Source organism: Halichoerus grypus, chromosome 6 (assembly GCF_964656455.1).
Source record: "Halichoerus grypus chromosome 6, mHalGry1.hap1.1, whole genome shotgun sequence".
In the NCBI taxonomy this organism is placed as follows: Eukaryota; Metazoa; Chordata; class Mammalia; order Carnivora; family Phocidae; genus Halichoerus; species Halichoerus grypus.
In genome coordinates, this window is record NC_135717.1 from 22876266 (window position 1) to 22889741 (window position 13476).

The 13476-nt window shown below is 39.2% G+C and overlaps 1 protein-coding gene across 1 annotated transcript in view; it reads right to left on the reverse strand.

Annotated features, from left to right (window-relative positions):
• Positions 1 to 3610: 3610 nt before the first annotated feature.
• The window catches only part of LOC118549013 (phospholipid-transporting ATPase ABCA3-like), a 191444-nt gene continuing 181578 nt past the window's right edge, over positions 3611 to 13476 (reverse strand). The window contains exons 29-30 of the mRNA XM_036113189.2: positions 4122 to 4195; positions 3611 to 3751 (exon numbers count right to left, since the gene is read on the reverse strand). Coding sequence (XP_035969082.2) covers positions 3611 to 3751; positions 4122 to 4195 — 215 coding nt within the window. The remainder of the gene's footprint in view (positions 3752 to 4121; positions 4196 to 13476) is intronic.

Below are 13476 nucleotides of genomic sequence, written 5' to 3' on the forward strand. Positions count from 1 at the left end.
AAGGCTGCCAGATTCCTTAAAGTCTTAAAGCATTTTAAAATTCCGTTTTAAATACAAGTTTTTAGAAATAAATTTACTTATTTTGTAGTTACTGCACGCACACACTATATTTTAACACTGAAAATACATACACAGGACAATTTCAAGTAGAAATCAAATTAGATGACACGGAGTGACTTAGTCCTGTACCGGGTAAAGGGAAAAAAGTCATTTTAAATTTTCCTCGGCATTTCAGGAATCAACCTAAATTTTCCAGAACTTTTACAAAGCTAGGGCACACTTTTGCACACCACTTTGGCCTTCGGGCCTTCAGCAAGGTAGGGTTCTGCCCCGAGGAGAAAAGGACGGGAGGGACAGGTGGGAAGGAGCTACGGGCAAGGAGCCTGCGGGCACTCACCCAACAGCTCCAAAACTCCGCGGCGGCGACCACCACTGCGGCCTCACCCCGAGAACTGGGCGAGGCGCTCGCTCCTCCCTTGGTCCCACAGCCGTCACCACCCCCACGCCGGAGCGGCACGCTACGCTCTCTGCCCGCAGCGCCCCAGACACCACGCTCCCTCGGCGGCTCCGGCCACTCTCAAAACTGAGCGCACCGCTCGGTTTCCCCAACTGGCCATGCTTCGGACGTACCCCGTGACGCCCCTGCGCGTGCGCCCCGCTCCCCAGCCCCAGCGCGGGTATCCCAATCCCTCGCCCCCCTGCGCGTGCGCCCCGCTCCCCAGCCCCAGCGCCGGTAGCCCAATCCCTCGCCCCCCTGCGCGTGCGCCCCGCTCCCCAGCCCCAGCGCCGGTAGCCCATTCCCTAGCCCCTCTGCGCGTGCGCCCTGCTCCGTCAGCCCCAGAGTGTGCATTCCACCCCCTGAACCCCCGGCGCTTGCGGCCCGCCTCTTCAGACCGCGGTGGTGGCGTCCTGTCCCCTTCAGCTTCACGCAGTGCGCCCCGTCCCCCTCAGCCCCTGCCCGTGCCTCCGGACTTAGCTTTTATCCTCCATACCCCCACCTCCTTCCGCTTTCCCTTAGCAAGTCCTATCCCTGCCCATACACCCTACACCCTTGGGCTCCCACCGTTTTTGTCCGCCTTTCTACTTACCTGTTCTCTATATCCTGCAACAGGCCCTCTTCTTGTGAGGCCCTCCTGCGCCATGCCCTCTTTATCCATTTACACCGGTTAACACTACCCGTCCTTGATTAATGTATTACCTACGTATGCTTCGGAGATTGAATTCGTTTGTGTGTGTGTGTGTTCTTCTTTAGTTTAAATTTTTAGTTTTTGGATGCCGGAGGACATGGTGTTTCTCTTCCCTAAAATGAATGGAATGGAAATAAACCTCTAACAAAAGAGAAAAAAGGCAAGGGTCATGAGTGGATTAATAATATAAAAGATTTGAAGTTGTAAACACAACAGAAGTGTGTTGACAAATGAAAACGAGAAATCAGGGGCGCCTGGGTGGCTCAGTCGTTAGGCGTCTGCTTTAGGCTCAGGTCATGGTCCCAGGGTCCTGGGATCAGCCCCACATGGGGCTCCCTGCTGAGTGGGAAGCCTGCTTCTCCCTCTCCCACTCCCCCTGCTTGTGTTCCCTCTCTCAATGTGTCTCCCTCTGTCAAATGAATAAATAAAATTAAAAAAAAAAAGAAAGAAAAGAAAACAAGAGAAATCAACTGTCACCATGCAAGTAAGAGGGGATACACTAGATCTGGGTGCAGATTTTCTCAGTGGAGTCCTGGAGAGGCCCAGGGCTTGGAGTTGGCATGTGATTTGGAGATCTTAAAATTATGGGGGGGGGGGAATATATATATTAATTATATATATAAAAATACATATTTGTATATATATAAATACATACATATATGTAATTTAAAAGTATCTAGAATAGTTGTGCCAGTCAGGTAGGGTACAGTACCCAGATGACTCCAAGTGTAGAATCCTCAGACATTAGAAAAGCCTGCAATGCTTAAAGCCAGAGGATGCTTTTTTAAAAAGGAGGCCTTAGTGGGGCAAGAACACTTTGAAATGAAAAATACCATTGCTTAAAAGAAACAATTAAGGGCTGGAAGACAATATGGAGGCACTATCTAAGAATATAGAAGAAAGAAAAAAATATGGGAGAAAACAACTTACTAATGTAGGAGATCTCACATTTGAATAATAGTAAATACAGGAGAGAACAGGGGAAGATAGAGGGGAGCAGTTATTAAACAAATAATTGGGTTGGGTAACAGGATGAATACAAGTCTTACACCAAGACTTCTCATGAAATGTATGAACCCCACGCGTAAAAGGAAAAAATCTTGAGGGGAGGAGAGAGCTGGGTGTGTTCATGTTTGGAGTGGAAACTGTTTACCTACAAAGGAATGCTAATCAGCAACCCTGGATATTAGGAGACAGTGGAATAATATACTATGTAGAGTGGAATTCTGTAGGCAGACAGTCCCTTCAGTGTGAAGTAAAAAGAAACACTTTGAGCCAAGCACTCAGAAACTTTACTCCCCACTCTTGCCTAGAAAGTTACTTGTGGTTTCACTCTAGCAAAAAGAGGACAACAACCAAGAAATAGGAAGATACAGTATACCAGAAAAAGTAGAACCCAGGCATGTAATAAAATGAAATACCAGGATTATGTTGTATAGAATATTTAGAAAGCTATCTGCCCAAATCTATGTTCATAGAATGAAAATAGTTTTCTTGAATTATGCTTATCTAGTGTTGGTATCAAGTTTATATGATTGTTTATATGATTGTTAGTATCAAGATTATATGATCTCATAAAATGAGTTTGACAAATTTTGTAGTTTTTATATTTTCAGGAAAAATTTATAAAATACAGATTCCTTGAAAATAGTTAAAACTCATCTAGGCCTTTTTTTTTTTTTTTTTTTTTGTAGCATCAGATGGGATGAGTTTTGATTAACATTACCATTTAAAAAATAGTTATTAATCATAGGTCTCTTGCATTTTTGCATGACTTGCAAACAGAAGCACTAACTGCCTTTTTGTTTTGGACTATTTTTGCAAGGCTGATTGTAGAGCAAACAGCCTCGAAGAGCGATCATATCTCCCTCTGGACCAAAGGAAACATTTACTTCATTTTTAGTATAATGAGAATGTTTCCTTCCAGAGCAAAGGTAGGGCAGGTTTATTTATGGCCCATTATAAAAGATTTGGGTTCCATAAACCCAGGGTTTCTCTCCTGTAACACAGTCCCCTGAATGTGCAGGAATTACCTGGCTCTCTTTGTGTTGCTTTGTGAGAATTAGGATTAAAGGACTGGCACAAATATAATCTCTGACTACTGCTATTGCTGTAACAAATTCCTGTGACTTTGACCCAGGATTCCAGTGTCTTCTGCCAGTACTCGTGAAACTGTGGTAGGGCCAACTTGATAACTTTCAAGTAGGGTAAAATCTCAGATCCTTTATAGTTCAGTTCTTCACAACAGGTCACTTATCTTAATCTCCAAAGATTACAAATTTTCTTCTTTGGGGGTTCAATTTGTATATACACATGTGCACACACACAGAAAAATACAGAGGCAGAGGGAGAAGTCCCTCTGTGTATCTAATTGTAGGAAGCAATCTAGACAAGACATAATGGTCACTGCTTGGAACTGAATCTCATAGCACTTTTATTTCTTGAATATTTTCTGTTTTATCAATATTAGCAATGGTCAGGAAGACTTGCTCCAGTGTTATCTGACTGACAGAATAGTCTTCTAGATTGAATAGCACTTTAGCTTCCTCCAAAATACTAAACACCTTTAACAGAAAAAAAAAAGATGGTATTACCATTGTAATTTCCCCAGTGACCTTTTCCCCACCCAGTCATTCCCCAACTCCTGCCAGGCGTATGCTTAGGGACAAAAAGACACAGAAGGGGGAAGCTAGAAAGTAGAAGGAAAAGGTGGTTGAAAATAGAGAGGAGGGAGTTTCCCATCCTCATTCTCTTGATAGTATGGAATAATAGAATTTAGGGTCATAAGTCTCAAACTATAGGGGCCTTTGGAAAATAACAAAGGTTCTTCTCTGCCAATGTCAGGTTTCCATTCCATATGCTTGAATCTCAATGCCTCCTTCTATCAGTCCTCTATTACACATAATGCTAGAAGAATCTGATTTCTGAAATCACCTTTCCCCAGCAGATTTCCTTTTTGGGAATGTAGTAGCTAATAATCCCTCGATGCTCCCGGTGTATGATGTTACCTAAGAAAGGAAAGTAACAGAAAGGGCCCCGTATGTGATAAGAGTTTTACAAAATTCCCAAATAAATACCATTCCAATTGTCCATACTAATAGAAGAGACAATATATGTTAATACAAAAGACAACATAATCCCAAAGCCCATTCTCTTTTAGTATATTGTCACTTTGTTAAATATTTCAATAGATTTACTTCCACGTGAAGTATGGTCTTAATACCTACAGTTTGTAAAAATTACAGAGGGTCAGATAATCACAGCAAGCTCATACACTTACCTTGCGAAACCTGACTTATATGAATCCTAATGTTCCATTGTCCTGAAACTGCTCATAAAATTTGGGTGTGGTTTCTTTCTCCAGGTGTGTGTGTATGGGTGTGTGTGTGTGTGTGTGTGTGTGTGTGTTTAGGGTAGGATCTCTACACTATTCTTATGACTAGGCAGTCTTCATCCTAAAGGAAAGAAAAAAATCGTAATAATAAAACACAAATGTGAAGGCATTCACTAGGGAAATGGGATATTACAGCTTCTGAAAATACAGTAGTAATACTGTAGCCATTCCTAATTGATAGGATGCACTTATATGTATTATCACACAATTGAAGATAATTGCAAATGGAATTAATTGGAATTAAAATATTTTTTAAAAAGTACATATCAATAATACTGATTTTATCTTGTCATAAGTCCCTAAATATCCTCCATGAGGTAAAATGTAAAACTTTTCAAATTGGGAAATACATCAAACATAAACTATGTAATATGTATGGAACATAAATGTACAGCTCAGTGAATTACAATAAAGTTAACAAATATGTAACTGAAACCCAGCATTCAAGAAGTCAGCTATATGCACTAGCGACTCACTTCCTCTCTCTGGTAAGCATTTATTTTCCTGTTCTTTATGGTTTTTGTTATAGGTATTTACCATGGATTTTCACTTTTGCCATTCTATTTGTTCCATTCTATTTATGGTGTGTGTGTGTGTATGTGTGTATGTGTGTCTAAATATATATTTACAGTAGCCAAGACATGGAAGGAACTTAAGTGTCCACTGGTAGATTAATGGATAAAGAAGATGAGATAGACATATATCTATATATCTATGTCTATACACACAATGGAATATTACACAGCCATAAAAATGATGAGATCTTGCCATTTGCAACAACATGGCTAAACCTAGAGGGTATTATGATAAGTGAAATAAGGCAGACAAAGAAAGACAAATACCATATGATTTCACTTAAATGTGGAATCTAAAAAACAAAACAAATGAATAAGCAAACAAAAAGCAGACTCAGACCTATAAATACGGAAAACAAACTGATGGCTGCCAGAAGGGAATGGGGTGGTGGGGTGGGCAAAATGGGTAAAGGGGAGTGGTAGATACAGGCTTCCAGTTATGGAATGAATAAGTCACAGGGATAAAATGTACAGCATAGGGACTATGGTCAATGATATTGTAATAGCACTGTATGATGACAATGGTAGCTATGCTTGTAGTAAGCATAGCATAAGGTACAGCGATGCTGAATCACTATGTTGTACAACTAATATTAACGTAACATTGTGTGTAAAATGTACTCAAGTAAGAAAATTAGACACACATGCAGGAAAGTGAATAATGATGAAAATACTACACATAAAAACTTTTGGAATGCAGCTAAAACTATCTAAGAGGAAACTTTATGCTTTATATTATAAAAGAGGAAAGATTAAAACTAAGTAAGTTAATTATTTAATTAAGAAGTTAGAAAGGGAATAATAGAATAAATCCAAATAAAATAGAAGGAAGGAAATAATAAAGTTAAGAGGAGTTAAAAACACTAATATGAATGAATAGTGCTTTTTAATAAACAACCTTGTACATATTTTTTAATGAACATATGTACTCATTCCTACTATGTATCTCAGGAACAGAGAGTACACTTCACAATTCATTTTATAAGACCCGCATAACTTTGATTCTAAAATTAGACACTATAAATTACAAGGGAAAATTACAGAATGATATATCTTATGAGCATAGATGAAAATATATTTGTTAAAGGGCACCTGGGTGGCTCAGTCATTTAAGTGTCTGCCTTTGGCTCAGGTCATGATCCCGGGGTCCTGGGATCGAGCCCCTTCTCGGGGCCCCTACTCAGTGGGGAGTCTGCTTCTCCCTCTCCCTCTGCATGCTCTCTAAAATAAATAAATAAAATCTTTTTTAAAAAAAGAAAATATATTTATCAAATACTAGCATATTAAATCTAGCAGTATATACATTAGAACTAAATGAGATTTATTCTGGGAATACAAGGTTGGTATACATTAAAAAATAAAAAGAAAAACCTCAATAATTAGAAGGCAAATAACCCAACTAAAAATGGGCAAAAGATTTATTTACTTATTTTAGATTTTATTTATTTGAGAGAGAGAGAGGGGGAGAGAGAGTACAAGCCAGGGGGAGAGGCAGAGAAAGAAGGAGAAGCAGACTCCCTGCTGAGCAAGGAGCCTGATGCGGGGCTCGATTCCAGGACCCTGGGATCATGACCTGGGCTGAAGGCAGACAGTTAAGTGACTGAGCAACCCAGGTGCTCCAAATGGGCAAAAGATTGAAACAGATACCTCACCAAAAAAATATGTACAGATGACAAGCCTATGAAAGATGCTCAAAATCATTTGTCATTAGGGAATTAAATTAAACAATTAAAATAACAATGAGACATCACTACACACCCATTAGAATAGCTAAAATCCAAAACACTGATAACAAGAAATACTGGCAAGTATGTGGATCAATGGGAACTCTCATTCATTAGTGATGGGAATGCAAAATTGTACAGCCATTTTATTTTTTATTAATATTATTTTTCATTTTTAAAAAAAGTTTTAATTTTAATTCCATGAACAGCCATTTCAAAAGACATTATGGCAGTTTCTTTCTCTTTCTTTCTTTCTTCCTTCCTTCCTTCCCTCCTTTCTTTCTTTTTCTTTCTTCTTTCTTTTTAAAGATTTTATTTATTTATTTGACAGAGAGACAGAGCACAGGCAGGGGGAGCAGCAGAGGCAGAGGGAGAAGAGGCTCCCTGCCGAGCAGGGAGAACGATGTGGGGCCTGATCCCAGGACCCTGAGATCATGACCTGAGCCAAGGGCAGACGCTCAACCAAATGAGCCACCCAGGCACCCCTCTTTCTTTCTTTCTTTCCTTTTTTTTTTTTTTTTTAAAAGATTTTACTTCTTTATTTGAGAGAGAGAGAAGAGCAAGAGTGGGGGGAGGAGCAGACTCTCCACTGAGCAGGGAGCCTGCCACAGGGCTCCATCCCATATTTTGTCCTATTTTTTTGGTAGGAGCTTTATAGTTTTATAGTTTTACATTTAGGCCAGTAATACATTTCGAGTTAATTTTTGTGAAGGGTGTTGGATATGTGTGTAGGTTCATTTTTTTTGCATGTGGATATCCAGTTGTTCTAGTATCATTTGTTGAAGAGACTATCTTTGCTTCATTGAATAGCTTTTACTCCTTTTTCAAAGGTCACTTGGCTTTGTATTTCTGTACTCTTTATTCTGTTCCATTAATCTGCCTATGTTTTTCCCCAAAGCCACACTGCCTTGATTGAATTTCCTTTATATTAAGTATTGAAGTCAGGTACTGTCAGTCTTACAACTTCTTCTTTTTCAATATCATGTTGGCTATTTTGGAACTTTTGCCTCTCCATATATATATATTCTATATAAGAATAGCCAAACTATGGAAACAGCCCAAGTGTCCATAAAATGGTGAATGGATAAAGAAGATGTGGAATATATATATTCCACATATATATATATATATATATATATATATATATATATATATAAAATCTTGAGATATATATATATATATACATATATATATATATATGTATATATATATGGCATTTCATTCTTTTTTAACCCCTTTGACAATGGCACGGCAACCTCTTTCTAGATAAGTCTCCTGAGGCAAGGGAAACAAAAGCAAAAACAAACTACTGGGACTTCATCAAAATAAAAAGCTTCTGCACAGCAAAGGAAACAATCAACAAAACTAAAAGGCAACCTATAGAATGGGAGAACGTATTTGTAAATGACATATCTGATAAAGGCTTAGTATCCAAACTATATAAAGAATTTATCAAATTCAACACCCCCCAAAACGAATAATCCAATAAAAAAAATAGATGCAAATAGACATTTTCTCAAAGAAGAATACAGATGGCCAACAGACACATGAAAAGGTGCTCAATATCAATTATCATCAGGGAAATAAAAATCAAAATTATAATGAGATATCACCTCACACCTGTCAGAATGGCTAAAATCAACAACCCAAGAAACAATAGGTGTTGGTGAGGATATGGATAAAGGGGAACCCTCTTGCACTGTTGGTGGGAATGCAAACTGGTGCAGCCACTCTGGATAACAGAATGGAGGCGCCCCAAAAAGTTAAAAATAGAACTACCCTATGATCCAGCAATTGCACTCCTAGGTATTTGCCCAAAGGATACATAAATACTAACGAAAAGAGGCACATGCACCTCAATGTTTGCTGGTATTTTGTTGAGAATTTTTGCATCCATATTCATCAAAGATATTGGCCTGTAATTTTCTTTTCTTGTAGTGTCCTTATTTAGCTTTGGTATCAGGATAATGCTGGACTTGTAAAATGAATTTGGGAGTGTTCCCTCCTCTTTAAATTTTTGTGGAAGTTTGAGAAGGATTGGGGTTAATTCTTTAAAGATGTGGTACAATTCATGTATGAAACCAACTGGAGTTGGGCTTTTCTTTGTTGGGAGGGTTTTTATTTCTGCTTCATTCTCCTTACTCATTTTTGGTCTGTTCAGGTTTTCTGTTTTCTTTTTTTTTTTTTTTTTCTTGATTCAGTCTTTGTAGGGTGTATGTTTCTAGGGATGTGTCCATCTAGTTTTTTATTTATTTATTTATTTATTATTTTTTTTTATTTTTTAAATTTTATTATATTAATCACCATACAATACATCATTAGCTTTTGATGTAGTGATCCACGATTCATTGTTTTCGTTTAACACCCAGTGCTCCATGCAATACGTGCCCTCCTTAATACCCATCACCGGGCTAACCCATCCCCCCACCCCCCTCCCCTCTAAAACCCTCAGTTTGTTTCTCAGAGTCCATAGTCTCTCATGGTTCATCTCTCCCTCCGATTTCCCCCCCTTCATTTTTCCCTTCCTTCTCCTAATGTCCTCCATGCTATTCTTTATGTTCCACAAATAAGTGAAACCATATGATAATTGACTTTCTCTGCTTGACTTATTTCACTTAACATAATCTCCTCCAGTCCCACCAGGTTGATGTAAAAGTTGGGTATTCATCCTTTCTGATGGCTGAGTAATATTCCATTGTATATATGGACCACATCTTCTTTATCCATTCATCTGTTGAAGGGCATCTCAGCTCTTTCCACAGTTTGGCTATTGCAGACATTGCTGCTATGAACATTGGGGTGCATATGGCCCTTCTTTTAACTACATCTGTGTCTTTGGGGTAAATACCCAGGAGTGCAATTGCTGGGTCATAGGGTAGCTCTATTTTTAACTTTTTGAGACACCTCCACACTGTTTTCCAAAGTGGCTGTACCAACTTGCATTCCCACCAACAGTGTAAGAGGGTTCCCCTTTCACCACAACCTCTCCAACATTTGTTGTTTCTTGCCTTGTCAATTTTTGCCATTCTAACTGGTGTAAGGTGGTATCTCAGTGTGGTTTTGATTTGAATTTCCCTGATGGCTAATGATGATGAACATTTTTTCATGTGTCTGTTAGCCATTTGTATGTCTTCTTTGGAGAAGTGTCTGTTCAGGTCTTCTGCCCATTTTTTGACTTGATTATTTGTTTTTTGGGTGTTGAGTTTGAGAAGTTCTTTATAGATCTTGGATACCAGCCCTTTATCTGTAGTGTCATTTGCAAATATCTTCTCCCATTCTGTGGGTTGCCTTTTGTTTTGTTGACTGTTTCCTTTGCTGTGCAGAAGCTTTTTATCTTGATGAAGTCCCAAAAGTTCATTTTTGCTTTTGTTTCACTAGCTTTTGGAGATGTATCTTGAAAGAAGTTGCTGTGGCCGATGTCCAAGAGGTTACTGCCTATGTTCTCCTCTAGGATTTTGATGGATTCCTGTTTCACATTGAGGTCTTTCATCCATTTTGAGTTTATCTTTGTGTATGGTGTTAGAGAATGGTCAAGTTTCATTCTTCTGCATGTGGCTGTCCAATTTTCCCAGCACCATTTATTGAAGAGACTGTCTTTTTTCCATTGCATATTTTTTCCTGCTTTGTCAAAGATTATTTGACCAGAGTTGAGGGTCCATATCTGGGCTTTCTATTCTGTTCCATGGGTCTATATGTCTGTTTTTGTGCCACTACCATGCTGTCTTGGTGATCACTGCTTTGCAATATAGCTTGAAATCGGGCAACGTGATGCCCCCAGCTTTGTTTTTCTTTTTCAACATTTCCTTGGTGATTCGGGGTCTTTTTTGATTCCATACCAATTTTAGAATTGTTTGTTCCAGCACTTTGAAATTGTCATTGGAATTTTGATCAGGATGGCTTTGAAGGTATAGATTGCTCTGGGTAGCATAGACATTTTAACAATGTTTATTCTTACGATCCATGAGCATGAAATGTTTTTCCATCTTTTTGTGTCTTCTTCAATTTCTTTCATGAGTGTTCTGTAGTAGCTCCAAGTCCTCGCCTCCAGGTCAGGGCACGTCTCTGCCCTTTGAGCTTCTAAAACCACCAGCCGCCCCCAGTTTGCATGTGCAGCCCCACTGCTCCAGGTTTCTGTCTGGGGGGCTGCCCTAAAGTCCTTTCCCCACCACTACCGGTCTGCGAGTCTGTGCCGGGTCCCCAGCATGGGAGGCTATCGCTCACCTGCGGTGTAGGATCCCCATGGCCAGGCTCCCTCCCACTGCCATTTATCCTCTGATATCTGCCCATGGAATCACGGTTCCCCACTTCATACCTCAAAACCAACCACCTCTGATATTCTGTTTGTGGAGATCCAGATCTATCTTCTTACATCTCAGGCTGATTTCGTGGGTGTTCAGAGTGGTCTGCTAGATATCCAGCTCAATTCCCGGGACCGGTTGGAATAGGGTCCCCTACACCTCTGCCATCTTTTCCCCAACACTGGTTTTTTTTTTTTTTTTAAAGATTTTATTTATTTATTTGACACAGAGAGAGACAGCAAGAGAGGGAACACAAGCGGGGGGAGTGGGAGAGGGAGAAGCAGGTCTCCTGCTGAGCAGAGAGCCCGATGCAGGGCTCGATTCCAGGACCCTAGGATCATGACCTGACCTGAAGGCAGATGCTTAATGACTGAGCCACCCAGGCGCCCCATGTATCCATCTAGTTATCCAATTTGTTCACATATAATTGTTTCTAGTAGTCATGATCCTTCACGTTTCTGTGGTATCAGTTGTAATGTTTCCTCTCCTCTTTCATTTCTGATTTTTGAGTCTTTTCTCTTTTTTTTTAGTCTAGGTACATGCTTTTCAATTTTTTTTATTTTTTCAAAAAAGCAGATCTTAGTTTCATTCATCTTTCTGCTGTGTTTCTGGATTCCATCATTTGTTTCTTCTCTGATCTTTGTTATGTCCCTCCTTCTGGTAATTTTGTGTTTACCTTTTTCTTCTTTTTCTAGTTCCTTGAAGTGTAAAGTTAGGTTGTTTATTTGAAGTTTTAATTTTTTTTCTTAATGTAAGCATTTGTAGCTGTATACTTCCCTCTTAGAGCTATTTTGCTGAATCCCGTAAGTTTTGATACACTCTGTTTCAATTTTCATTTGGTGCCAGACATTTTTAAGTTTCCCTTTTTATTTCTCCTTTGACCCACTGGTTGTTCAGGAGTGTATTATTTAATTTCTGCATATTTGTAAATTTTCCACTATTTCTCATGTTATTGATTTCCTGTTTCATACCATTGTTGTCAGAAAAGATAACTGGTTTATTTTTTCTTAAATTTGCTAAGGCTTGTTTGAGACCTCATAGAAGATATAGGCTGGAGAATGTTCCATGTGTGTTTGAGAAGAATGTGTGTTATGTTGTTTTAGTTTTGTTTGGTCTATTGTGTCATTCAAGTCTGCTATTTTCTTATTGGTTTTATGTCTGGATAATCTATCCATTGTTCATAGTACGGTATTAAAGTTTCTTACTATTATATTGTTGCCTATTTCTCCCTGCAGATTTGTTAGTATTTGCTTAATATATTTAAGTACCCTGATGTTGGGTGTGTATATATTTATAATTGTTATATCATCTTGATAAAATTGACTCCTTTGTCATTATATGAACTTCTTTGTCATTTGATACAGTTTTTGACTTAAAATTGATATGAATATAGCAATCCTGATCTCTTTTGGTTCTATTTGCATGGAGCATCTTTATTCATCCCTTCACTTTGAGTCTGAGTCTTTACATCTGAAGTAGCAGTCACCTCTTCCAGTTTTTTCTGACTGCTTTCAGGAAGAAAATACCTTTTATCAACCAGTTAGGGATTCTGAGGCTTTCTCAGACCCTTTCAATGGGTATGCTTGCTTCATACTACTTGTTCCCTCTTGGAAGTGAATTATTAAGACTTTGACTTCTGTCAATCCTGCTATGCTAGGCTAGGTGATGAGAGTATATTATTTGCTTTCCATAGCATGATGCTGAATGCTCAAATTTGTGTACCTTCTTCCAACCCCATAGATTTGGACCAGCTTTCTCTGTGTGCACACCAGTCATCTGCAAACGCTCACTCTTGACACCCTGGAGTTGCACATAGGGAGCCAGCCACAGGATATGGATTTTGTGTGGGTGACTTGCATGGATTATCATTGGTGTTTGTGGACCAGTTAGGGGGAACTGTAGTCAAGGTGTTAACAGCAGCTCATTGGCAGGCTTTTTGATGGGGTCTTCAAAGTGATTTGTAGGATCTGCATCCCTTTGATGACTTCTGAGAGTCTTGGCTGCTGCTGTTCTCCTAGCTTGTCCCTGCCCCAGTCATGCAATGCATCTCAGTATTCTGGATGGAGCAAGAAAAAAGTGGATCTCTTTGCCAGTGTCCCTCACAACTTGGGAAGCCAGATACTTACTCATTCACTCTTACTTTCCCTCATGGGGAAATTATAGGCAAAGAAGGTTTCTCTAGGCACTGAGATGTGCCACATTGTGGTCAGGGTGACACTGGTAAAATGAAATTATTTCTCTTACCCTCATCAGTATGACCAATCTTGGATTTTTCTGCTTACCGATGTGCTGGAACTT